The 27199-nt window shown below is 39.6% G+C and overlaps 5 protein-coding genes across 5 annotated transcripts in view; 4 read left to right on the top strand and 1 right to left on the bottom strand.

The window, feature by feature from the left end:
- Nucleotides 1–1240, top strand: part of grm2b (glutamate receptor, metabotropic 2b) — a 37835-nt gene extending 36595 nt beyond the window's left edge. The window contains exon 6 of the mRNA XM_087800483.1: nt 740–1240. Coding sequence (XP_087656609.1) covers nt 740–813 — 74 coding nt within the window. The 3' untranslated portion in view covers nt 814–1240. The remainder of the gene's footprint in view (nt 1–739) is intronic.
- Nucleotides 1–20951, top strand: part of LOC148070144 (ubiquitin-like modifier-activating enzyme 1) — a 280272-nt gene extending 259321 nt beyond the window's left edge. Inside the window, exon 25 of the transcript XR_015712945.1 lies at nt 20882–20951. The gene's annotated coding sequence lies outside the window, so the exon portion shown is untranslated. The remainder of the gene's footprint in view (nt 1–20881) is intronic.
- On the bottom strand, nt 3032–11942 carry rrp9 (ribosomal RNA processing 9, U3 small nucleolar RNA binding protein). Its single transcript, XM_087800683.1, has 14 exons — nt 11787–11942; nt 11619–11713; nt 11433–11545; nt 11290–11357; nt 10469–10510; nt 10279–10405; nt 10092–10216; nt 9878–9970; nt 9703–9803; nt 8884–9018; nt 7950–8012; nt 4498–4723; nt 4344–4417; nt 3032–3186 (listed from the first exon to the last, which is right to left on the bottom strand). Exons 1-14 carry the CDS (start codon nt 11868–11870, stop codon nt 3084–3086), a joined length of 1449 nt encoding a protein of 482 aa, XP_087656809.1. The 5' UTR covers nt 11871–11942; the 3' UTR covers nt 3032–3083.
- Nucleotides 12129–21821, top strand: LOC148070154 (uncharacterized). The gene is made up of 10 exons (XM_087801650.1): nt 12129–12313; nt 12432–12721; nt 12810–12963; nt 13693–13874; nt 13944–14172; nt 16768–16937; nt 17029–17182; nt 19863–20041; nt 20119–20344; nt 21442–21821. Exons 2-10 carry the CDS (start codon nt 12485–12487, stop codon nt 21612–21614), a joined length of 1704 nt encoding a protein of 567 aa, XP_087657776.1. The 5' UTR covers nt 12129–12313; nt 12432–12484; the 3' UTR covers nt 21615–21821.
- Nucleotides 21822–25433: 3612 nt separating this feature from the next.
- Nucleotides 25434–26687, top strand: LOC148070155 (putative G protein-coupled receptor). Its single transcript, XM_087801407.1, has one exon. The coding sequence runs from the start codon at nt 25434–25436 to the stop codon at nt 26685–26687; it is 1254 nt and encodes a 417-aa protein (XP_087657533.1).
- The last annotated feature ends 512 nt before the right edge of the window (nt 26688–27199 follow it).

Raw genomic sequence — 27199 nt, forward strand, 5'->3', positions numbered from 1 at the left:
CATTGATTCTTTACTTTTTTCTCGTTTTTTGTTTTCTGAATTATATATTCTTTCTATTGTTATGTCTTTTCATTTATTTTCATAGTCAAATGTTTCAAGTAATAACGTACCTTCAGTCAGGTATCAAACTCAATCACAACAGGGGCCAACATTTATTTTCAATCTTGGGCACCGACCGAACAAAATACAAGTTTCAATTCATCTTAGTTATCTTGATCTTAGTTGTTCTTTATTTTCAGTTTTACATTTATTTTTCTTGAAAATCTTTATAAATGTCAATTTAATCTTTCTTTACTCTTCATGTCTTTTGGTTTGCTGGCCCTTTAAAATCATCCTGCTATATAATGTGGCCCCTTAGGAAATTGAACCTACACCCGGTCAAGAGAATAAGTCAATCTCTGTCCCTGGTTTTATGTGGTTTGAACCGCCATGCATCCGTCAACTATCATTTTAACCAATAACTAGTGAAGGACCGAAGCTTCATGAAGCATTATCCTTGTTTTGAGAGGCCAGTAGGTGGCGCTGTTGGTTCAAGAACAACGTGAGGTTCCATTGAAACAGTCGGTCAAAACCAAAAATAAGATTAAACAGCAAAAGAGCGCCACATAATTGGCTAAAAACGATCACGATGCTTCATGAAGCTTCATCCACTCATGACGGGCGACAATCCCACTTCAGACAACATTTGCAACACCATCTTGTCTAAAGATTTCCTTCTTTTTTCCGCATGTTTTCTCAGGCTCCGCCTCCAACTACGTGCCAACGGTCTGTAACGGACGCGAGGTCGTGGACTCGACGACGTCGTCCTTGTGAAGAAGAAGAAGAAGAAGAAGAAAAGCTTCTTCTCCGAGAGTCCGGTCGTCGTACCTGCAGCCGAGGGACAGCGCCACCTGGCTGTGACGAGGGGGCAGGGGAGGGGGGACTCCAAACTGTGAAAGGCGGGTCCGCAGTATGTTTCAAAGCCTTTTTTTGTATAGATTTAATATCGTCCTGGGGTCATGATAGATGTTCTAAATGCACCGTGCCTTGTCTTCAGAAGTCTTGTCGTCTCATGGATGGTTGTGCAGCAATAGTAACCTACTTATCAGACGTATAATAACAGTGGCGTGCGTATAACCAACGTTAATGACCGACTTTAAAACAAAATGTTAATAAACAATGTGAACGTGATGAACAAAAATAGGCAACTAGACAATATAAAGGTGTTCATGTAGACTGTGCTGTCGTGTAATTTATGTAAATAAAGTTTTTTTTATAGTAACATCTTGAAGTTTTTATTTTATTTTTGCAGTTTTTATTCACGGGATGAAGCTTCAAGAAGCTATACATTCAGAGCCCACTAGATGGTGCTCTTCGCTGTATAGGCTTTGAGCTACTATTGTAAACTAATGTTTAAGACAAGAGCGCCACCTACAGAAACCACCTACACTCTCCTGTGATTGGTCAAGCAGTGGAGGTTTGTCACCAAGCACCAACAATCCAGGAAGACTCCAACTCCAGGGGACTCATTGTATAAACAAAGCGGGGCGTGATTACAGCTGGCTGGAGGAGGAGTAAAGCCATCATTACGTCATAATTGACGGCTCTCGTAACCTCTCGTTCGCCCAGATTTCAGACGAACTTACCATAAAGTAATGTTCAAAACATGGTCATGATGAGAGATTTACTGCATCTTGGAGAGAAATATTCAACGTTTGAAACATGTGAGTCAGAAAAGTTTTCATATTATTTGAGCTTTAAGATTGAAAAGATTGTTACTTGCTCCCCCTGGTGCCATAAAAGTGTAACTGTGATGTCTTGGAGAACGTGTTGCTATGTACACGCTACAAGTTAGTAAGGCGCTTGATAAAAGAAGATTAGATTAGATTAGATTAGACAGATTAATAGTCCGTCTAATCTAATCTTGTCATGTCAATTTCTTATTTGATTTCCTGGTAGCTTCAAGAAGTCACTCTTGAAGTACCTCATATGAAAAAGACACAACTGTTTGGCCACATGGACACTCACAGCATCGTCAATTATATACTTTGAAGGACGTTAGATGACATAATTATAATATATATATATATATATATATATATATATATATATATATATATATGTGTATAAATATAAATATAAACTTAAATGTATAAATAAATGTGTGAATAAACATATAAATGTCGAAATAAAAAAATGTACATATTTTAAAATGTATTCAAACATTGAAATTGATATGTATATTGTCATATATTTATAAAAATTATGGATTTAAAATGATGTCATAATCATAATATCCACGGATGTTTTACCGAGTCATAATTGTTCAAGATTAAACTAATCCTAACAAAAACCTACATTAAAAATACTCAAAATGTTACTTGTTGCTGCTTTAATGATGGTTTAACATTGGTGTTGGATAAAACTAATAAAACCCATCACTCGTCGCTATTCACGTGTGACTTTAAAAATATTTTTAATGATTAAATTATTCTTTTTCTCCATGTTCCGGCCACTGTTCAAAGGTTAATGGATCACTTTAATTGTGCGTCCGAAGCTGCTTCACTTCCTAATTAGCCAGAGCTCTCGGCAACACTGTAAAAGGAACGAGTGGGAGGAACTGACCAGATTTTCTTCTTAAAAACACTTTACAAAGAATCTTTAATGAAGCCATTTATACAACATTTATGCACTTTAGTGCCGGAAAGTTAGGATAAAATAAATGATTCTTCGGCGTCTTCAATCGTTTCCTGTTTTATCATTTCATTTACATTTTTGTGTCTTTCCAGCTCGACTCTGCCTCGGTGTCTGCAGGTTATGAACAGATAAATGTGAATTAAATATCTAGTTTACATTTAAGACGTATTAAATGGCTCACGGAGAAGCAGTTGCCATGGCGATAATGTCTTCAATGCAAGTGTTTCTCTTAAAAAGCCTGCAGCACAACTGCTTGAGTTTCAGCAGCAACAAACTTGCACACGAGTGGAATCATCCGTGTGTGTCGACTGTAACAATCTCTACCGAGAGTTTCATGATTAAAGTCACACAAACGTATCGTGAAGCGTTTAATGAACAAAAAAAACAAACATATCAACATCCGAGTGTTATTCATTCGTCGTTGAAGCTTCTTCTTGATTCGGTTTCCTCTTCAGAGGAATGACGTAGATCCCGTTCCTGGCCTCTTTCTGTCTCCACCATCGGCCCAACCTGCGCAAACACAGGGGGGTCAAAGGTCACGGGTGAGAAAACAACCGCGAATGAAGCTACGAAAACATATTTCCGTTTGATATTGTTGTGTTTTTCGTGGACTGAGGAGCGGCTCGAGGAATCCTGTTACATCTGCCGTTTGAATCGTCTCATCGTTGCACCTCTGGACAGATCCTACAAACATGGATCTGGGTTCGTGTTTCACTGACAACGTTTTTACAAACTTCACTTTTGCTACCAGAGTTCTTGTAAAAACAATTTTACATTTTCGTTTAGCTTTTTCTTTTTACATTTCTCAGGGTCATTGGGGCCCGTCGCAGCTAGAGTGAGTATCGTAATCCACACAGAGATAAACAAATATTCTCACCCTTAACAAATATTAAATCATGTTCAGAATATATAGTTTTTTTTTAATTCATCAAAGAGAATTTTTACTCAAATATGTTGGAATATTTAACAAAGTGAGAGCAGGAGGAAACCGGAAAAACACCAACTCTGAATACGTGTCTAGTTTGAAATTAAACTTTATTTAAAAGCTTTTGTTCATCTTTTTGTAGCAAGTACGAGCCACATGTGGCCCTTTCGACTGTAAGGTAAGGTAGAACTTTATTGAAATTGTTTTTTTCCCAATTAGCCACAGCAAATACAGCTATTTTTTAATTTAAAATATATATATATATATATATATACATATATATATATATATATATAAAAATAAATAAATAAAATATATATATTACTATATAGTAATATATTAATGTGGCCCTCGTCATGTCACAGTATAATTGTTTGACTAGGAGCGTCTAAGAGCTAACTTATAATCTGATTTTGTATTTATTTATACAACATCATAACATGTTTTTTCTCTCTTTCTTCATTTTTATTAGCATTCTTTTGCTCAAAATAATTTATGTAAATTGAAGGATCCTTTTTTTTATATTTTGGCTTTGTTCTTTTCTCTATTGGCTCTACGGCCCCAAACAACAGTCATAGTAATCTAATGTAGCCCCTGAAGAAAGTTGAAGAAACTTGGTTTCAAGTATTCCAATTAAAAAGTCTCTCACTGGCCTCTAGTGGACGGGCGGAGTATTGCAACCTCAAATCAACGAGCACTCCAGACTTCGTTACCATGGAAACTGAAGCATTAGGCCAATTACCTGTGCTCCTGTCCGACTCCCGCCACCAGGAACTGACCCGAGCTGGAGAACTTGATGGAGTTGACGAAGCCCGGCTGAGCGAGCAGAAAGCAGGAAATTAAACGAGAGATTTCACGAAAGCGAAAACTTTTTCCAGATGAACTTCTTCTCTCACCACTGGGACGTCGAAGAGCGGCTCCAGCCCGTGATAGTTCGGCCCACATCTCCACAGCCTCAGCAGGGAGTCGTGCGAGCCCGAGGCCACCACGTCCGAGTTGTTCAGCGCCGCCACCGAGGACACCCAGTGGGGCTGCTCCAGTCCCTGGTCGCCGTGGCAACCGTGAGCCTTCTTCACCGTGGCCATTGGCTTCTTCTTGTTGACGCTCCAGACGCTCACGGAGCTGGACGGAGGAAGGATGGAGTGAGTGCGAGGAACAGGTGACGGAGGAAGGAGGGAGTGAGTGCGAGGAACAGGTGACGGAGGAAGGAGGGAGTGAGTGCGAGGACAGGTGACGGAGGAAGGAGGGAGTGAGTGCGAGGACAGGTGACGGAGGAAGGAGGGAGTGAGTGCGAGGAACAGGTGACGGAGGAAGGAGGGAGTGAGTGCGAGGAACAGGTGACGGAGGAAGAAGAGTGAGAGCGAGGAACAGGTGACGGAGGAAGGAGGGAGTGAGTGAGTGAAAGGAACAGGTGAGGGAGGAAGGAGGGAGGGAGTGCGAGGAACAGGTGACGGAGGAAGGAAGGAGGGAGTGAGTGAAAGGAACAGGTGAGGGAGGAAGGAGGGAGGGAGTGAGTGCAAGGAACAGGTGAGGGAGGAAGGAGGGAGGGAGTGCGAGGAACAGGTGACGGAGGAAGGAAGGAGTGAGTGCGAGGACAGGTGACGGAGGAAGGAGGGAGTGAGTGCGAGGAACAGGTGACGGAGGAAGGAGGGAGTGAGTGCGAGGAACAGGTAATGGAGGAAGGAGGGAGTGAGTGCGAGGACAGGTGACGGAGGAAGGATGGAGTGAGTGCGAGGAACAGGTGACGGAGGAAGGATGGAGTGAGTGCGAGGAACAGGTGACGGAGGAAGGAGGGAGTGAGTGCGAGGAACAGGTGACGGAGGAAGGAGGGAGTGAGTGCGAGGACAGGTGACGGAGGAAGGAGGGAGTGAGTGCGAGGACAGGTGACGGAGGAAGGAGGGAGTGAGTGCGAGGACAGGTGACGGAGGAAGGAGGGAGTGAGTGCGAGGACAGGTGACGGAGGAAGGAGGGAGTGAGTGCGAGGACAGGTGACGGAGGAAGGAGGGAGTGAGTGCGAGGACAGGTGACGGAGGAAGGAGGAAGGAGGGAGTGAGTGCGAGGACAGGTGACGGAGGAAGGAGGGAGTGAGTGCATGGACAGGTGACGGAGGAAGGAGGGAGTGAGTGCGAGGACAGGTGACGGAGGAAGGAGGGAGTGAGTGCGAGGACAGGTGACGGAGGAAGGAGGGAGTGAGTGCGAGGACAGGTGACGGAGGAAGGAGGGAGTGAGTGCGAGGACAGGTGACGGAGGAAGGAGGGAGTGAGTGCGAGGACAGGTGACGGAGGAAGGAGGGAGTGAGTGCGAGGACAGGTGACGGAGGAAGGAGGGAGTGAGTGCGAGGACAGGTGACGGAGGAAGGAGGGAGTGAGTGCGAGGAACAGGTGACGGAGGAAGGAGGGAGTGAGTGCGAGGAACAGGTGACGGAGGAAGGAGGGAGTGAGTGAGAGCGAGGAACAGGTGACGGAGGAAGGAGGGAGTGAGTGAGTGAAAGGAACAGGTGAGGGAGGAAGGAGGGAGGGAGTGAGTGCAAGGAACAGGTGACGGAGGAAGGAGGGAGTGAGTGCGAGGAACAGGTGACGGAGGAAGGAGGGAGTGAGTGCGAGGACAGGTGACGGAGGAAGGAGGGAGTGAGTGCGAGACACAGGTGACGGAGGAAGGAGGGAGTGAGTGCGAGACACAGGTGACGGAGGAAGGAGGGAGTGAGTGCGAGGACAGGTGACGGAGGAAGGAAGGAAGGAGGGAGTGCGAGGACAGGTGACGGAGGAAGGAGGGAGTGAGTGCGAGGACAGGTGACGGAGGAAGGAGGGAGTGAGTGCGAGACACAGGTGACGGAGGAAGGAGGGAGTGAGTGCGAGGACAGGTGACGGAGGAAGGAGGGAGTGAGTGCGAGGAACAGGTGACGGAGGAAGGAGGGAGTGAGTGAGAGGACAGGTGACGGAGGAAGGAAGGAGGGAGTGAGTGCGAGGAACAGGTGACGGAGGAAGGAGGGAGTGAGTGCGAAGAACAGGTGACGGAGGAAGGAGGGAGTGAGTGCGAGGAACAGGTGACGGAGGAAGGAGGAAGTGAGTGAGAGGAACAGGTGACGGAGGAAGGAAGGAGGGAGTGAGTGAGAGGAACAGGTGATGGAGGAAGGAAGGAGGGAGTGAGTGCGAGGAACAGGTGACGGAGGAAGGAGGGAGTGAGTGCGAGGACAGGTGACGGAGGAAGGAGGGAGTGAGTGCGAGGAACAGGTGACGGAGGAAGGAGGGAGTGAGTGCGAGACACATGTGACGGAGGAAGGAGGGAGTGAGTGCGAGACACAGGTGACGGAGGAAGGAGGGAGTGAGTGCGAGGAACAGGTGACGGAGGAAGGAGGGAGTGAGTGCGAGGAAAAGGTGACGGAGGAAGGAGGGAGTGAGTGCGAGGAACAGGTGACGGAGGAAGGAGGGAGTGAGTGCGAGGACAGGTGACGGAGGAAGGAGGGAGTGAGTGCGAGGACAGGTGACGGAGGAAGGAGGGAGTGAGTGCGAGGAACAGGTGACGGAGGAAGGAGGGAGTGAGTGCGAGGACAGGTGACGGAGGAAGGAGGGAGTGAGTGCGAGGACAGGTGACGGAGGAAGGAGGGAGTGAGTGCGAGGAACAGATGACGGAGGAAGGAGGGAGTGAGTGCAAGGACAGGTGACGGAGGAAGGAGGGAGTGAGTTCGAGGAACAGGTGACGGAGGAAGGAGGGAGGGAGTGCAAGGAATAGGTGACGGAGGAAGGAGGGAGTGAGTGCGAGGACAGGTGACGGAGGAAGGAGGGAGTGAGTGCAGAAAACAGGTGAGGGAGGAAGGAGGGAGTGAGTGCAAGGACAGGTGATGGAGGAAGGAGGGAGTGAGTGCGAGGAACAGGTGACGGAGGAAGGAGTGAGTGAGTGCGAGGAACAGGTGACGGAGGAAGGAGGGAGTGAGTGCGAGGAACAGGTGACGGAGGAAGGAGGGAGTGAGTGCGAGGAACAGGTGACGGAGGAAGGAGGGAGTGAGTGAGTGCGAGACACAGGTGACGGAGGAAGGAGGGAGTGAGTGAGTGTGAGGAACAGGTGACGGAGGAAGGAGTGAGTGAGTGCGAGGACAGGTGACGGAGGAAGGAGGGAGTGAGTGCGAGACACAGGTGACGGAGGAAGGAGGGAGTGAGTGCGAGGAACAGGTGACGGAGGAAGGAGGGAGTGAGTGAGTGCGAGACACAGGTGACGGAGGAAGGAGGGAGTGAGTGAGTGCGAGACACAGGTGACGGAGGAAGGAGTGAGTGAGTGCGAGGACAGGTGACGGAGGAAGGAGGGAGTGAGTGCGAGGACAGGTGGAGGTGAAAGAGGTCACGCTCGTTCGTACCCGTCGTCGCCGCCGGTGACCATGTGCTCCTCGTTGATAAGCTGGATGCAGTCGATGGATCCCCTGGAGGAACGTTTTCAATGTTACTTTAAATGATCCAAAACAACCATTTCAACCTCAAACATAAAACTATGGTGTTTGTATAGTGTGTTTTATTGTGTTACTTTTGAACACACGTCAAATAGAACATGAATTAATTTTTAAATATTTGTATAATTCCGTCCGGAAGTGAAGGTTCTGTCGCATTTTATTTTCTGTGTCGATCAATAAAAGCCTCTTTTTTTTTATAGTTTTAGGCTTTAATATAATATTTATGTTAATCATATTTATTATATAATCCAAAAAAGTGTATTTGAATTAAATAATTACATGTTTTTATTGACAATTAAGTTGCAAATATTTACTGTTTTTTTTTCATTTTGTGTTGCAATTAAACTTCCAGCCTCCAGATGGCAGCGGTGATTACATCCTACGGAGCTAAAAGAACAGTGAAATCCCGCAAGACCCTAGTGATGACTGAGGACGAGAGGATACAGCAGGACTCCAGCAGCTTTTAAAGCTGATGTTTGGACATATTTTGGTTTGAAAACAAATGAAAGCAGTTACGACTTCGTCAAGAGTCATGTTATCTGTAACACCAGAGTCAAGTACTTGACAATACTACAAATATATACTTGGTACTACAGTATCACGATACGTATCGTATCATCAAATTCTTGCCAATACACACCACTAGTCATGTGACTTCAGTCAACCTGGTCAGACCTTCACTAGTTCCCAAAACTAGACTAAACTTTTTTAAAGGTTTTTTCAAAAGTGAAAGTCATTTTTTGTTGAACTTTTCTACTGTAAGTACGTTTTTAATTTAACAGCCTTTAATTCTGTCAGAACATCATTTGGTGATGAATTGTGTTCGTGTGAATGAACGACTCACTCGTGGCCGTGAAACACCAGCTGCGACTCCTCCACGATCTTCCAAACCCTCACCGACCGGTCGCGGCCGCCTGCCGTCACACAGCGCTCCCGACTCAGACAGTCCAGGCCCGTGATGACGTCCTGGTGCCCGAAACTAGAGAATCACAACCACCGTTATAAAACTGATCACATGCTTTTAAAGGGTACAAATGAAACTTTTTTAAATCTCACAGATACTTTTTTTTTATAAAAGGGATGCTGATACAAAAACAAATTTGAAACTTTTTTCATTTCAATTAAACAAATAAGTTGTTTTTTTTTATGAAAAGAACTTCAAAAATGTGACTTAAAAAAAGTTTTTTGGGGGATTGAATAATAAAGAAACAAACGTCTTACCCATAAAAAGACGACTTCAATCAAAGAAAATACTTTCAATATTTGTTATTCAAATGTTTCTTGGATTAAAGCACATTTTTGGATTGTAAAAAAAATGTTTTTTTATTGCATATCATTTTCTTTAGAACAGAAAATATGTATTCATCCCCAGAGGGGAAACACACTTTTACAACAGCAACACAATTGAAAATAAAGTGCAAGGAAAAAAAGAAATAATAAAAGAAATAATAAAATAAAATAAAACGATCTTAAATTTGAAGAAACCTTTGTTTTTTTGATTGAAGCTACTTTTTTTTTTTTTTTACTAATAGAGAAACAAATCTCTCGTAAACACGGAAGCTTTGACTTTTAATTTCTAAAAGAAACAACTCTTGTTATGATGTCACTGTTGACATTTGAACCCTAATTCTCACGTCATCAAACGGGGCGACAAGTTACTCACAGCGTTTCCACGTATGCGTTTTCATCCACGTTCCAAACCTTCACTGAACGATCGTGAGACGCGCTGTACAGGTTGTGGGTTCCCCTCCGGAAAGCCAGACCCTGAACCAAATCAAGACCGTGAGCCACGACTTGTATCCTTTTATTTGAAGTGTCTTTTTAACGAGAGAACTCACCGACACCGGACCTTTGTGACCCGTGAACTTGTGCAGATGCTTGAGTGCGTCCGCCTCCCAGATCATGATGAGTTTGTTCATGTCACCAGTGGCCTGGGAACAGATCGAGCGTCACTAGAAGCTCGTTCTTGGAGCGAAAAAGTCTGGATCTCTTCGCTCTAGTGGCTGCCCCCGTGACCCAAACACAGGTCAAAATAAAGAAGGAAATACTCACCAGGTATTTACCATCTGAAGAAATGGCCATACACAGGATGTGGGACGTGTGTCCGACATGTCGGTCTTCTGTGCCTTTTCTACCTCCGTGTATCGTGTTCAGCTTCTTACCGCTCGCTACCTCCCCTGAGAAGATTTTATTACATCAGAATTCCTCAAATTTCTGGAAATGGAAAGTTCGACCTCACATTGAATGATGGAGCAGTCTTTCGCCGCGGAGAAGATGAACCTGTCGTCGGAACTGATGACCAGACACGTGATGGGAAGTTTGTGTCCTCGGAAAAGTCGGATTTCCGAAGATTCCGGCGGCAAAATCTAGTTCAGAGAATCCACAGTCAAAACACTGTTGATGCAAACGCTAGAGATTCTTGTACGTACATCTTTTGCGATGAGTCGCTGAAGTCTTCCCCTTTGTTCCAGCTGAATGGAAGAAAAACAAGAAAAAAAGAGTTTAAAAGTTAAAAGTAAACATTTAGTGAGAAAAAGGTTCTAGTTAAATAGATTTGTTTCTTTATCATCTAGTCTTCAAAAAAGGTGTTATAATCCAAAAACTGTCAAAATAAAGAGAAGTTACTTTAATCAATAAAAGAAGATAGAGAGAGAAAAATATATATATTCAAACTATTTTCTTGGACCAAAGTAATAATTTGTGTGTATGACATATTATGTGTATTTGGTGTCTTAATTATTAAGTTATTAAGTTAAAAATTGACTTTAAACAATAAAATAAAACATGAGAAAAAATTGAAGTAATCATTTGTGTTTAGTACATATTATGTGTATTTTGTGTTTTTGTCTTAATTATCAAGTTAAAAAGTTGCTTTAATCAACTGAAGTCGTTTTGAATTGACAAAATGTTATTTTTATTGATAATCTTTATTTTGATTGAAGATTTTATTTAACCACATTACAAAGAAAAAACCTTAAATTAAAAAAAAAAAAAGCTTAATATTGTTAAATTAAATGCAGATTAATTGCATTTTGAGACACAGGATAATATTTACAATACATTTACAGATGCAAAAGAATGTAAACAAACATTATCCTTCAAATTTTACGCAAAAACATTTCCCCTCTTTGCATGATTTGTAACCTTTATCAATCCACTATTGAGATATTTTTCACAATGTTCTACATCATTAACTCCGAGTTATAGAGTCTATTTAACACATTTCTTTCTTGAATAAAACATCACTCACCAGTTCCTCCTGCAGCCGTCCAGCAACAAGATCACTTTCAAACGAATCTTGTTCTGCTTTATTCTCCTCTGAGAAAAATAAATAACAAACATCAAAATCTCATCTCTGTCTCCTATTGATGACGTCACCGTGGTCAATCTCACCTTCATGTTTCAACTGGTCCAGGTATCCTTTGGCTAACCTGAGCTTCTTCTCCTGAGGCGTCTCATCCAAATAATATTCCTCTTCGTCCTGTTTCCTCTTGCTCACTGGTGCTCTGAGAAATAAAGCAGAAATACAGTCATTTTTCTTTTTTTTTTAAATATAAAATATGGGGCAGATAATCTTACCCCTCAGTTTCAGAGTCACTAGAAATCTCCTCGTTGTATTTGGATCCAGATTTCCTTCCTCGTAGAGATCCTTTATCGCTTCTCTCCGGGTTGCTCTACAATAATAATCATAATAAAATAGAGTTTTACTGGACGTGAAACACAGTAAAACTCTCCCTGTTTACTTACCACGCGTTTAGAGGCTGTTGGTCCCTTGGCTTTGATCGCAGGTTTGCTGTAATCCGCCTTCTTTATGAAAAAAGAAGACGCCATTGTGTAAAAATAACTAATATTACCAATAAACTTAAACCAACTATCTCAGCAGCACGTCAACAGTAGACCCACATGGGTTCTGCGTAACCTAACATGCTGACGGGGAAGGGAAACCAGCGGAGGATTCTGATTGGTTTCGGGGGCGACGATACCGCCCTAAATTGATTTCCTGCAATTCTATTGGTCGAAAAAGAAAGCGCGCATACAAACCGGAAACTGCACGACCATTAAAATCGTCCCTTAGTAAAAACCTTTCCTAGCATCCGGAGTTCCGGACATCATTGTTGAAATCAAAACATACAGTTGCCTTAAGTACACAATCTAAATTGAAAGTGTTTTGCTTTATTTTATTTTTTTTAGCCGTTGCTCTTTCAATTTGGAAACAAAACTCGTAAATAGATCTGGATCTACTGGTGCTTTGCTGCTGCTACTCCCTCTCGCAGGTACTAGTCTTTGTATCTCTGTTAAAAATTGTCAGACATGTAGCAAACAGGTGTTGTTTTACGTGTTATCTAAGTTGTTGTCGTGTTTTTAAATCATTTTTAATTGCGACTTGTTAAGGAGGAGCCGTTTATTTCCGTCTAGCCGCCGCCATAGTAGTGTTTCAGGTGAGCATGTATGTTTCAATGGAGCGGCTTCCGGTTGTTGCCGAAACAAAACAAACACAAAAAACATTGTCGCCTCAGATGATCGCGATGCCTCCGAAGAGAGAACGAGGAGCGGGGGAAACATCTTCCGAACCGCCGCTGAGGATGATAAAGGTCGGCGAGGAGGATGTTGACCTCGCCGAGGACAAGTTCAGGTTGGGTGAGGAGCAGTACAGACACCACTCTCACTTCTCCAACGACCAGGTGAGTCCAGGTCATGACTATGATGATCATCATGATCATCATCACCAACATCATCATCATCATCATCATCGTTTCCCTTCTCCTGCAGCACACCTTTGAGTACGAGGACGAGCGAGCTTCCAGTCCAGGCATCAGAACAGACACAGTGAGTCTGCTCATGAAGATAGACCAGCTCCAGGCTCAGCTCAAGTACGAGCGGAGATGCAGACTTCTGGTGGAGAGAGAACTGCGAGAGCTGAAAGGTTCGTCAAAAAGTATCTACGGAAATGAAAAGTATAAAAAAGTTGTCTTTAATGACCAGAAAACTTGTATTCCCATAGCAAAAAGAAGTATATTTGAATGCATACTTGTGTAATACTTGAATTAAACTACTATACTTTTTACTTTTGTTATACTTAAGCCTCATTTATGAAATGTACTTCACTTGGTATTGTGTTGATCCAGAAGTAAACTGTGCAATGGATTATGGTAGTGGGTGATGGCTGACAGAAGGCAGACTTTAAGGGTTATTGTTAGATGCACTTTAAGGTATCATCCTAATCTCTGTTCAGATGGTTGGATCAAAAGCAAGGCATGAAAATGTATAAACAAGTATAAATGGATTCGATGAAATGGAACAAACGAGTATCACAATCTGAATTATACTCCAGACTGGTTTCTCAATATACTTTTGTTCGGCCTGCAAACACAACTTTTAAAACATTTTGTAGTGATGTGCTGGTGAAGCTTCATGAAACAGTGTCATGTTGTTCAGGGGTCAGTAGGTGGCGCCATCAGTTTAAAAATGATGTTTCATTAGAACAGTTGTTCAAAACAAAGGAAAATAGTGCAGAGACGCCATCTAGTGGACTCTGAAGATAATGACACTGTTTCATAAAGCTTCATCAACACATCACTAACATTTGGGCTCCTTGTGTGTTAGACTCTGACTCCCCTGATACACTAAACCATGTGTTTTTTCGTCGGTGCAGAGATGAACACTCTGATGCTGCAGATGCGACACACGGCTCACGAGCTTCGAGTCACGCTGGGTAACGTCCTCCAGGGCGAGGAGGAGGACCAGTCGGTGACTCCGCCCAGCTCCCAAGACGACGTCAGCTCCTACATGGCGGAGCACGACACCGAGATCCGAGCCATCCATCACATCACAGGAGTGAGTCGACTCGGTTCCTTTTATGAAACGCGTCCATCAAATTAATCTTGATTTTTTTTTTTTCTTCAGGAGGATCAAGCCTTCATATATCTCGCCGAAAACCTCCGAGTGCCCAAAAGTCTTTACGACCGCATCGCGGAAATCTCCGACTACAAGAAGTACACGTCGGCTCTGCTGATGCTGCTGTTCGACAGAGAGACTCTGGCCACGCACTCGCTCCAGGGCCGCAGGACGGCCAGCAATGGAGATGAAGGACACAAACCTCAACTCCCGCCTGAGATTCTAACCAGTATAATCGGTGAGACGAAACTAATGCATAACAAATACATGCATCTTCACTTCAGGAGTTAATAGTTTAAGATGATGCTGCACTTATTTTCAGATCACAGTGTCAACTTTAACACCTTTAAATATTTATTGACATCTGTTCAAAGCTCTAAATGTATAGTTTACTGGTTGGAAAGCAATGTTTTGTCTGGAGGAAACTTAATAACTTAACTTTACTCAATTTACTCGATCTCTAATGAGAAAAGAAGCAATTTTTAGATTCTTAAATGCAAAATTAAATGTTTGCAGTTGAAGACGTGATGATGAGAGAAGCTGTGGCTCGATGCTTTTTTTGTATTGTGAATATTTATGCTATTATTTTTTGGAAAAAAGGATTTTATTTTAAACTGGAAAAGTAAGTAAGTAAGTCATTTGTATTTATATAGTGCTTTTCCAGACCAGGGTCACAAAGCGCTTAAACTATTTTGAAAATGGGTTTTTATTTTAGATTTCAATACGCATTTTTCTTAAATCTGCTAATTGAACACTTGAAAATTGAATATATTTTGGATGCGCCGTCTTAAAACACCGAACAGTACTCTTTAAGAAAGGGGTGGAGGTTAAAATTCCTCAGGGGCCACATTATAGAGAGATTGTTGTGAAGGGCTTTGTAGCCAAAATATGTGGAGAAAAAAAAAAACATAAGTAGAAAAATACGACATAAATTATTTTATTGGACCAATTATTATTGAAAAAGTGATGATGACAAAAAAAAAAGTTGTAAGATTAAGTAAGAAAAGAAATAAAGAATAGATGAATTGAAAACAAAGTCTTCTCATCAGTACTCTCACCTCAAGAGGGCAGCATACATACAGTCCTGCCATTTGTAAGTAAGTAAGTAATTTTTATTTGTATATTGCTTTTCCAGACCAGGGTCACAAAGCGCTTAAAAAATCAAAACAATATTCAATAAAGTATATACTTTAAAGATCAAGATAAAACTGAGAACACAACAGGAGTTCCAGAAAATCAAGGAAAAGCCTGAACAAATAGAAACGTCTTAAGATGATTCTTAAAGGAGTCTTTGGAGTTTTTCCATCTCTTTATACACTAAACAAAAAGTATGTATTCATGTTTTCAACGTCCAGGTGCAGTTGAGATAAAGGTGAAACAAAAAAATGTGGATAAAAATCCTCCCGTCTTTTCTTCCAGAACACATCGCAGGGAAGTTCGGCGTCGACGACAGCCAGATCAAAACCACGATCCGGACAAAGTTGAACAACGAGGACAAACTTTTGAAGAAGAGACTGGGTCTGAGCAAACCCGAGAACAAACTCATGATGGACCAGAACTCGCTTCAGATGGACTCACTTCCGCCGGACAATGTGATTTGATGGGATCCCAACCCTCACTGTGTATTAAATGTATTTTATGTGTACTTTTGTGCTTTTAAAAACGAAATAGTTGAACACGTTTCTTTACGGCGCTGCTCGGTTTTACAAACTCTTTAGCAATATTTTATCTTTTTTATTGTAGATTAATTTTTATATTAACCTTTTAATGTATCTCATGTTTTTAGTCATTTGCTTCCTTGACACTCGTTCCATGGTTTTAACTACCATACCATTTATAAAGTGTGATTCTTTCGTCTTCGGCCGCTTGCAGGTTAGTTTTAAGATATTCTATGAAATAGATCAACAACTCGAGATGCTGTGTTTGCAGTTTTCCACGACATCGTTCATTTTCGCAATTTGGATCAACGGTTATTTCGTACAGTAGAGCAGTAGAGCTGTGTTCATGTGTACCACTAGCAGGTATATGTAAACAGGTACAGTGAAGTAAAACAAATACAAGTTGAATGTGTCTCTATATCTAGTTGAAAAATTCAAATTGACTATTTAAGTATTAGTTACCAGCCACTTTATCAGTTGATGAGTCTAAATGTTGACTTAATGTTGAAAATAATAATAAAAAAAATGAAGTTTTGTAATTAACTTGGCGTTATTTTAATGTGTTTTCACGATTTTCCACTAGAAAAACAGAACATGTTTTTAAACAAACATTCGATAATATAGTTAACAAAGCTAATCCCGCCTCCTTCTAGAATACGACGCTCCTATTGGTCACAATCAGGACACATTTGATAAGCGGAAAAGTGTTCGCCGGTTAAATGCTTCCCTCGGGAAATAACCAGCGCGCACATTAGTTCCGCCTATAAACTCTAACAAATAAATATGGAAAAGAAGTGTTGAGATTTAAACAAAACGTCTCTTATTGGACTGAAATATCAAGAACATGATTCTGCTTTTTCTTTCAAAGTCAAACGGGGTTTTAATTGATTTTAAAAAAAACAACAAGCCGCGATACGAGACGAATACTGCGATACTGCAGTACTACTTCAACTTCCTCCACCACGCAGTACTTTCGTGTACCGCCTCGTCTTTTGTCTGTGTCGAGACCCACCGGACAAACGAAAATAATTTAAAATGAGTGAGTATTGTTTTCACAAAAGTGTTGGATTAACTCTTTTGTGTTCGTCGAAGCGTAATTGTTTGAATTGACTCTGGACGAAGGTTTTTCGAAGGAAAGTTTTTGAACGACGTGCTTTTGTTTCGTCGTTCTTAAGATTTCCGAGACGTTTTATCGACACAAAAGAGGGAAAGAGACGCGACCACGTCCACGACCCCCGACCCGCCACTAAAGATGATCAAGATCGGGGACGACGGTCAGGAGCTCGGGGACAAGTTCAGGCTGGACGAGGGCCACAGATTCTCGTCTCCCTTCCACACCGCGGAGGTAAACAAACAAAAAGAAAAAAGTGTGAGAACGTTTTTTGTTTTGTTTTTCTGGAGCCATGTGATCGAGAAGGGTTTGTTTTCTTTCGTAGTTCGAGGCGAATGAGTTCGAGGACGAAGGAGCAGCGAGTCCAATGAGAACAGACAACATCAGCCTCGTCATGAAGATCAACCAACTGAAGGCTCAACTCAAGTATGAACGCAGATGCAGGATCCTGGCGGAGAGAGAACTGCACGAGCTGAAGGGTGAGAGGAGAACTTCTGCAACATATAAGTGTCTTTATCAGACTCTTAACTGTAACATACAAACTCACAAATTAATAAATTCTACATCAAATGATTATTAAATAATATAGTTTAACTGAAATCAATAGTTGTTGAAAAGGCATTTGTAAATTCACATTAAATAATAAAGCTTTTCCTTGATTTTCTGGAACTCCTGTTGTGTAATCAGTTTTATCTTGATCTTTAAAATATATACTTTATTGTGTATTGCTTTGATTGTTTAAGTGCTTTGTGACCCTGGTCTGGAAAAGCACTATACAAATAAAAATGACTTACTTACTTACTTACTTACAATGATCTTTTTAAAGTTAAAGGTAATTGTGCTTAAAAAATTAAACGCACAATTACTCTTTAAATAAATGTTGTACGTTTATTTTTAAATGGGTTAACATTTAGTTACATGACACGTTATATGAAGTAAAAAATGAATGATTTGAGTTCGATCTCAACTGTCTCTAGTCTTTTATAGAGTACAATAACCTGTTTGTCGTTAACCGCTCGATGAACATTAAAATATGTCGCATGTATTTAAGAGTTACCTGTAAAATAACAAAAACAACAAGTTATTTTGAATTTTTGAAAGGCATTCAATTCAATTATCTTTTTAACTTTTCGAAAACAATTTTAGATTGCAAGGTCAAAGACATTTATATTTAATTGTCAATAGAGCAGATAATTGTACTAAAATAAACTCACAATTACTCTTTAAATAAATGTTGTACGTTTATTTTTTAAATGGGTTAACATTTAGTGACATGATTACATATGACACGTTAAACTATACGCAGGAGTGAAAAGAAATGAAGTTAAAAAATGAATGAATTGGGTTTGATCTCAACTGTCTCTAGTCTTTTATCGAGTACAATAACCTGTTTGTCGTTAACAGCTCGATGAACGTTAAAATATGTTACATGTATTTAAGAGTTACCTGTAAAATAAAAATATGACAAAAACAAAAGTTATTTTGAATTTTTGAAAGGCATTCAATTCAATTATCTTTTTAACTTTTCGAAAACAATTTTAGATTGCAAGGTCAAAGACATTTATATTTAATTGTCAATAGAGCAGATAATTGTACTAAAATAAACTCACAATTACTCTTTAAATAAATGTAGTACAATTATTTTTAAATGGGTTACCATTAAGTTACATGATTACCTATGACATGTTAAACGATACGCAGGAGTGAAAATAAATGAAGTTAAAAAATGAATGATTTGGATTCGATCACAACTGTCTCTAGTCTTTTATCGAGTACAATAACCTGCTTCTCGTTAACAGCTCGATGAACGTTAAAATATGTTACATGTATTTAAGATTTGCCTGTAAAATAAAAATATGACAAAAACAAAAGTTATTTTGAATTTTTGAAAGGCATTAAATTCAATTATCTTTTTAACTTTTCGAAAACAATTTCAGATTGCAAGGTCAAAGACATTTATATTTAATTGTCGATAGAGCAGATAATTGTACTAAAATAAACTCACAATTTATCGTTAAATAAACATATTTATTTTAAATGATTAATATTAGGTTAAAGTATTACTTTTAACACATTGAAATGTACGCAGGAATAGAAATGAAGTAAAAAAGGATGAATGAATGATGATGATTATGAAACTATCATTTAAAGTCTTCTTTCGAGGCAAAAAAACGACCATTAACAGCTTGATGGAAAAAAAACAAACATGTTAAATATATTAAAGATTTACCTGTAAAATAAAATATGACAAAAACACACTTTATACTCTTTACCAATAGCATCTTAATACTTTCATTTAATACACTGGTTTAAAACAGGAAGTGAAAAACCAAGATAACGTAAAACAACAGTTATTTAGAATTTTTTTTAAAGGCATTTAATTCACGTTAAATTTGAAAATATTCAATGATTTTTTGGGGGGACTTTTCAAAAACAATTTAGATTGACATGTCAAATACATTTTTATTTAATTGTCAATTGAGCAGATAATTGTACTAATATAAACAATTAATTCTCTATACATCAAGTGCATTATATAGCTTTCATTTATTAACCAGTTAAAAACAGGAAGGAACAACACGGTAACTTAAAACTTTCATTTGAGTTTCTAAAAAGGAATTTGTACATTTATATTCAACAAAAAATATATGTATGTTTATCTTTTTGAAAACAATTTTAGATTTCAAAGACAAATCCATTTTTATTATTTTAAGTGTCAGTTCAGCAGATAAAAATGAACTTAAAATGAACCATGAAATAAATATAGTATATTTATATGAAATGGTTAATATTTAGTTACATAATTACTTTTAACACATTCAAATATATGCAATTTTTAAAAAATAAATCTTAACTTTGATTCAACCTATATGTCCTGAGCAGTATTTCTAAATTACAACAACCATATGTTTATTGAAAAAAGTATGTGTGTCTATTGTGTAATTCATGAGTAAATATTGACGTCGGTTTTAACAAATTATTTAATTTAAATTAGTAGTTTCCAGGATTTTAAAGTTTATGTTGAGAAAATGTCAAATAAAACCTCAGAGTGAAGTACTTTATTGTCATGAATACGACAATAGAAGTTATACAGTTATGAAAATAAACCTTTAAAAAAGTTTTCTTTCTCTTTATTCCTAACATTTCTGCTGCTGGCAGAGAGGAACAACCTGGTGACGGAGATGAGGCACACGGCTCACGAACTACAAGTGGTCCTGGATCAGGTTCTTCACGGAGGACAGCGGTCGGTGGAAGCTCAGAGTTCTCGAGACGACGAAGGTTCCTTCGTGGTCGACTCCGACGCCGGCATCATGAGGCCGATCCAACATGTCCCGGAGGTATTTTTCTTTTGATGGACATCTATTGATTCAAATGAGGGGAAAATAAAGTTTTTCTTCCGGTGTCTCCGATCCAGGACGAGGACGTGGTGTATCTGGCGGAGAACCTCATGGTGCCCAAGACCCTGTACGACGGCGTGGCCGAGATCCCCGACTTCAAGAAGTACACGTCGGCTCTGCTGATGATGCTGTTCGACAGACAGACTCTGGCCACGCACTCGCTCCAGGGACGGCGCTCGTCTCAGGTCCGAGACGAAGGACACAAACCTAAACTGCCGCCGGAGATCCTGAGCAGCCTGATCGGTGAGAACCCATGACCTCAATTTTATTGATTTAATATACAGTATAACACCTGTGGCAATAATCTCTACCTGGAGTTTAAATATGGGTTTGCTCTGGTCACTCCGATTTCCTCCCTCAGTCACAACCTTATAATTTCAAACATGCACGGAGGATAAGATTGAAAAAAAAGACTTGTTGTCCTGGAATCTTATCTTGATTTGTTGCACAACAGGAAATAAATGGATGAAATTCCTGAGATTGTAACTGTGATCTTGTCCTCCTTGGCTGAGTTAATAACGTGACTTTAAGATGAACTTTATTCATGTTTTCCTTTGGTGAGTTGAAGACAAATGTTTTTTTCACAAAACACCTGGAAGAAAATCAGAATCAGAATCCTTTATTTGTCCCGCGAGGGGAAATTCGGTTTAAACAGCAATATACAAAAAATAAAAACACCCAGAAATAGAAATAAAATGAAAAGAAATCTAAATGGAATAAAAATCTGCCTATATTATATATATACACTAACATATTTACAAAAAATAACAAGAAGAAAAGGTGCTGTTAAATATTATCTGGCTGTGTTCTTGTTGTGGAGTCTGATGGCAGCAGGGAGGAAGGACCTGCGGTACCTCTCCCTCACACACCTGGGATGGAGCATCCTATCACTGATGGAGCTCCTCAATGCCCTCAGTGTGTGCTGGAGAGGGTGAGATAAGTAATAATCTAGGATTAAATCTAAGATTAAAATCTAGGATTAAAATCTAGGATTAATGGACAATCATTAGAATGTTTCTGTCAATTCATTCATTGTTTTAATTATGATGTTTAAAGAGGATCAAAGCATTTTCCATTAGTGATGTGCTGGTGAAGCTTCATGAAACGGTGTCATGCTGTTCAGAGGTCAGTAGGTGGCGCCATCAGTTTAAAAATGATGTTTCATTAGAACAGTTGTTTAAAACAAAGGAAAATAATCAGAGACGCCATCTAGTGGACTCTGAAGATAATGACAGTTTCATGAAGCTTCATCAAACCATCACTTTTTTCCATAATCTGTCAGTTTACATTAAAAAAAAAATCACAAGCTCAATGTTGATGTTTTTGACGTTTGCTTCCAGAGCACGTGTCCCTGAGGTTCGGCGTCGACAGCAGCCAAATCAAGACGGCGATCCGGACCAAGTTGAACAACGAGGACAAGCTGATGAAGAAGCGACTCGGACTGGATCGAGCCGAAGGCAAACACGCGGCAGAGCCGAGCGTGTTTCAGATACCGGAGCATTCTGTGATGTAACTTCCTGTCGAGACGTCGATCCTGTGATGGATTCACTTCATTTCAACGATGCTTTATATTAACTCACAAACGTTAAAGTTTCTATTTTCTATTCTGATATTTCTTTTGTTGTAATTCATCCTCAGTTGTTAATCGACAGGTACTGATCTGAACTTGAATGTCTGTCGTGTGTTCATTTTGTTAATAATAAAACGTTTTTTTACTTGATGAAGACGTCGACCTATGATGTATCAGTCAGATCTCTAATAAATCTAAGAATTCATTAAGAAATTTCATTAATTATTCAATTAGAACCTAATTTAATAACCTTTGCATGTAATTTAATGTGTTATATATTAAAGTAACTTATTTTAATGTAATCTACTTTCAATTAATAATTATTTAGGTGTCAAACTAGCTGCTCTACTCACATTTAAATACAATTTGAACTAAATGTGCATTATGAACAAGATTAAACCATTTAAAAAGTGTTGAATACCTACATTACTTAAATTAATTTGTATTTTTTCCACCTTATAATTTCAATTGAATTATTTTTGAGTTATTATGTTTTCTCTTTGTGATTTAAAGTCCATTTATTTAATGAAAAAATATAATTCAACTGATTTTAAACTATTCCCTGCATTTCTAATTGGGTTCTTAATGTTTTTTTTACAACAAATAAAAATGTAAAACCTGGTCTGGACAATGAAAACCTTCAAGACCACATTATTATATTGTATTTTTAACACAATTAAGCAACAACACAAAAATACACAACAGCAAAATGAAATGTATATAAAACCAAGTGTGGCAAAATGCAGAAATAAATATTGAAATAAAAGTGGATGTCTTTATGTTTGCATTTATTCTTATTGTCCTTTTTTATTTCTTTTTATTTTTACGATTTTAATTCCACTTTTTAACATTCAAACTACGGTGGCTGGAAAGTGCCAACAAGTCTTAAAGTGTACAGATTCTCGACAAGATTACAAATAAAAAACTTTAAAACCGATTTTCTAACTCGTGGATAAAAAAGTAGAGTTTATACATTTGCTTTGAGACTTTTTTTAAATTGATTTCAAACTTCCGAGCCACCGTACAAACTCACTGACAGCAACGTTAGTATTTAAACAAGTTGTTGTTTTTTTGTTTTTTTTTTATCAAATGCGGTTCTAGTGTTTCACCACGAGATGTCACTGTTAACTCTCACCATCTTTAAATGTAGGACATTTTTTTTAAAACCATTTAATATGAATCTAAGCTGCGGGAGCGACGTGTTTGTAAGCGGCTCGCTGATTGGCTGTTCATTGAAGGGATCATTAACACTGGAGTCAGATGTTTTTTTCCCAGCATGACTCGCAGCATCAGCATCAGTGTTTGTTCTCCTCAAACCAAGATGTTTCTTTGACAACTTTAAACCTTCTGGACTCACGACATAGTCTTGGATTTGAGGGAGAATCATGGAACAAATACTTCGATGAAGAATCAACACTGACAGGTAAAAAAAAGTCATAATTAAGTATTTAATTTAATTTAATATCTCATGTTTTATTATAAGATAAAGTCGTTCCATTGAAGGAGAAGTTTGTTTGGTCACAGCATTACAATTTTATAAATAAAGTGCACATATTGTTAATAACAATAGTTATAATAATAATAATAATAATAATACATAAATAATTAATAACTAAACAGTATTAGTTCAATAAGCTTAACAACTTATGCTTAACTAGTGATTTAATTAACAAGGGTAATATGTCAAATTAAATTTACAATGTTTTAACTGAAATTTAACTGTATCACAAAGTGACTTTAGAAGCCATTTAATGATTATTTGATGATTAATTATCAATAATTCTAAAAATTCTTTCATGGAGAATCTAATTTTTGGTTGAATGATCATTTTTAAATAACTTTTAAGACTTCTCGGAGTCATTTTAAAAGCTAATATTTCAATGTTTGTTGCGTCACGACTCAGAGGTCGTTCTTATGTAACCAGCAGGTTATCGACTCACTATTGGCTCAGAAGGTTCTGATGGTTTTTATTCTCAAGCGTCTGCAGATGAATTATTTTCATTGATCATCTGCAGCTTTGGATTCACTTTATTGATCTGTTGAACGTGTGTTTCCTGTGTCAGTGTGTTAGTGTTATTGATGCTTGAAGGGACGGTCATGTCAAAATCACTTCAATTCATTTATTGCTGCGTTTTTGTTTGTGTTGTGTTGCTACAGGATCTATTGATTTCTACAAAGAACATATTGTTTTTATTAATATTTATATTAAGTCTCGCACTGAATTATTACTTAACATCATCATAGAATATGTTTTTTTAACCCACATTTTCATGGAGTACATTAACAAAGTACTTTTTTATATGTATACAAATCATGACCACATACTGCATATTACAAGAGCCCAAAAGTGCACATTTACAAACTCTGAATTAAACAAAAAATAATTGAAACACATTTGCAAACTCTGAATTAAACAACAATCAATTGAAACATATTTGCAAACTCTGAATTAAACAACAATCAATTGAAACACATTTACAAACTCTGAATTAAACAAAAAATAATTGAAACACATTTGCAAACTCTGAATTAAACAACAATAAATTGAAACACATTTGCAAACTCTGAATTAAACAACAATCAATTGAAACACATGCAAACTCTGAATTAAACAACAATCAATTGAAACACATTTACAAACTCTGAATTAAACAACAATCAATTGAAACACATTTACAAACTCTGAATTAAACACCAATTAATTAAACACATTTACAAACTCTGAACTAAACAACAATTAATTGAAACACATTTACAAACTCTGAATTAAACAACAATCAATTGAAACACATTTACAAACTCTGAATTAAACAACAATTAATTAAACACATTTACAAACTCTGAATTAAACAACAACTAATTTAATCACAATTACAAACTCTGAATTAAACAACAATTAATTAAACACATTTGCAAACTCTGAATTAAACAACAATTAATTAAACAGATTTGCAAACTCTGAATTAAACAACAATTAATTTAAACACATTTGCAAACTCTGAATTAAACAACAATTAATTGAAACACAACTACAAACTCTGAATTAAACAAAAATCAATTGAAACACATTTACAAACTCTGAATTAAACAACAATCAATTGAAACACATTTACAAACTCTGAATTAAACAACAACTAATTGAAACACATTTACAAACTCTGAATTATACAACAACTAATTAAACACATTTACAAACTCTGAATTAAACAACAACTAATTGAAACACATTTACAAACTCTGAACTAAACAACAACTAATTGAAACACATTTACAAACTCTGAATTAAACAACAACTAATTGAAACACATTTACAAACTCTGAATTAAACAACAACTAATTGAAACACATTTACAAACTCTGAATTAAGCAACAACTAATTGAAACACATTTACAAACTCTGAATTAAACAACAACTAATTGAAACACATTTACAAACTCTGAATTAAACAACAACTAATTGAAACACATTTACAAACTCTGAATTAAACAACAACTAATTGAAACACATTTACAAACTCTGAATTATACTACAACTAATTAAACACATTTGCAAACTCTGAATTAAACAACAATTAACTGAAACACATTTGAAAACTCTGACACAAAATAATAAACGCATTTATTAAATGAGACTAAAAATGATTAAAAAAAGGAAGTAACACTTTGTTTCAACGCAAATATTCTACTTTTCTGACACAGGCTTGAAGGATGATCTTGGTTCTGCTGGAGTGAAGAAGTGACTCTGGAGTTCTACCATGAGTCATGGAGGGAAACGCGTCCACGTCTGCCCTGCAGCTCAGCACCACCTCGTGGGTGCTGCTGTCCTCGGGTCCGAGCCGACCGCCCAGCACACAGAGACACTTCAAGCATCTGGTCGGGATCTTCTTCCAGGTGACGCTGAACGTCGTGGCTCTCCTGGCCAACGCGGCGGTTCTGGTGGCCGTCCTTAAAGCTCCTCACCTCAGGAAGTTCGCCTTCGTGTGCCACCTGTGCGCCGTGGACCTGCTGTGCGCCGTCCTGCTCATGCCTCTGGGGATCGTCTCCAGCTCCCTGTGCTTCTCGGACGTGGTCTTCACCGTCCTGGCCTGTCAGATCTACCTCTTCCTGAAGGTGCTCCTGATCGCCGCCTCCATCTTCACCATCACGGTCATCAGCGTGGAGCGCTACTACTACATCGTCCACCCCATGCACTACGAGGCCAAGATGACCCCGAGGTTGATGGCCGCCGTCCTGGTCCTGGTCTGGGCGGTGTCGGGCCTACTGGGGCTGTCCACGACCTTCGGTTGGCCGGCCTACGACGGCGTGAGCTCCGTCAGCGCCGCCCACTGCTCCATGGTGAGGATCCACAGGGACCACATGGAGGTCTTCGTGGTTCTTTTCAGCGTCTCCTGCTTCTGCGTCCCGGCCGTCGTCATCTTCTCGGTCTACTGTAACGTCTACAAGGTGGCCCGGGTGGCGGCACACCAGCAGGGACCTCTGCCCTCGTGGACCAACCACCCGTCAAAGAACCGTTCGGACTCTATCAACAGCCAGACGACCATCATAATGACCCGCATCGCTCCGTGGAGAAGGGTTTCTCCGAGGGGTTTCGGAGGCGGGAAGGCGGCGCTGACTCTGATGGTGATAGTCGGACAGTTCCTGATCTGCTGGCTGCCTTACTTCGCCCTCCACATCCACGTGATGGTGGATCCCACCGGAGAGATCCAGGTGGACTTCGAGGACTCGGTGACCTGGCTGGCGTACTCCTCCTTCGCGGTCAACCCCTTCTTCTACGGTCTTCTCAACCGTCAGATCAGGGAGGAGCTCGGGAGGTTGAGGACCTGCTACTCCAGGCGTCCCGTAGAACCCGCCGTCTCCTGCCACGATGGTTCTGGACCTGAGAACTTCCTGCAGTTTCTTCACAGAACCAGATCCACGGTGGAAACGGGCGCGAGTTTCGCGACGTCCACCCCGAGGAACACCCTGGACGAGACGGGGTTCCGACTACCCGGACAGATCCCGGAAGAAGTGGACTAGATGTTTGGTAGTGATGTGCTGGTGAAGCTTCATGAAACAGTGTCATGATGTTCAGAGGTCAGTAGGTGGCGCCATCAGTTTAAAAATGATGTTTCATTAGAACACTTGTTCAAAACAAAGGGAAAATAGTGTAGACATCGCCATCTAGTGGACTCTGAACATAATGACACTGTTTCATGAAGCTTCATCAACACATCACTAGTGTTTGGACTATTGAACAGAGAGGACTGTGAAGAACAATGACAGTCTTGACCTCTGCCAAGGACGTTATGCTTTGACAATGTTTGTTCATTTGCTAAAGACATGATCGCAAACATTGGAAATACTTTGTTCTTCTGGAGACAGAACATTTCATTTGTTGCTGTTCTTTATGGCTGCTGTTGTTATTGATCAGGAATAAAGAGACGCTTCTTTGTCATCGTTGTACAAATGTCACTTGTGGTCTAGTGGTTCGAGACACTGCACCTCATATGGTCAAAAAACTACGGTGGCCAAGAAGTTCAAAACAAATG

This window comes from Callionymus lyra, chromosome 10 (genome assembly GCF_982586985.1).
Source record: "Callionymus lyra chromosome 10, fCalLyr1.hap1.1, whole genome shotgun sequence".
In the NCBI taxonomy this organism is placed as follows: Eukaryota; Metazoa; Chordata; class Actinopteri; order Syngnathiformes; family Callionymidae; genus Callionymus; species Callionymus lyra.

Bases quoted from the DNA above. Each gene is read 5' to 3' on its own strand.
- rrp9 (XM_087800683.1), bottom strand. From the start codon at position 11,870: ATGGCGTCTTCTTTTTTCATAAAGAAGGCGGATTACAGCAAACCTGCG. The intron at 4,724-7,949 runs GTACGAACGAGC...TCCTCCGTCCAG, and splicing joins GTCACCGGCGGCGACGACGG to CTCCGTGAGCGTCTGGAGCG. The intron at 4,418-4,497 runs GTGAGAGAAGAA...CTGCTCGCTCAG, and splicing joins CGCTCTTCGACGTCCCAGTG to CCGGGCTTCGTCAACTCCAT.
- LOC148070154 (XM_087801650.1), top strand. From the start codon at position 12,485: ATGTATGTTTCAATGGAGCGGCTTCCGGTTGTTGCCGAAACAAAACAA. The intron at 12,964-13,692 runs GTTCGTCAAAAA...TCGTCGGTGCAG, and splicing joins AGAACTGCGAGAGCTGAAAG to AGATGAACACTCTGATGCTG. The intron at 16,938-17,028 runs GTAAACAAACAA...TTTCTTTCGTAG, and splicing joins CTCCCTTCCACACCGCGGAG to TTCGAGGCGAATGAGTTCGA.
- LOC148070155 (XM_087801407.1), top strand. From the start codon at position 25,434: ATGGAGGGAAACGCGTCCACGTCTGCCCTGCAGCTCAGCACCACCTCG.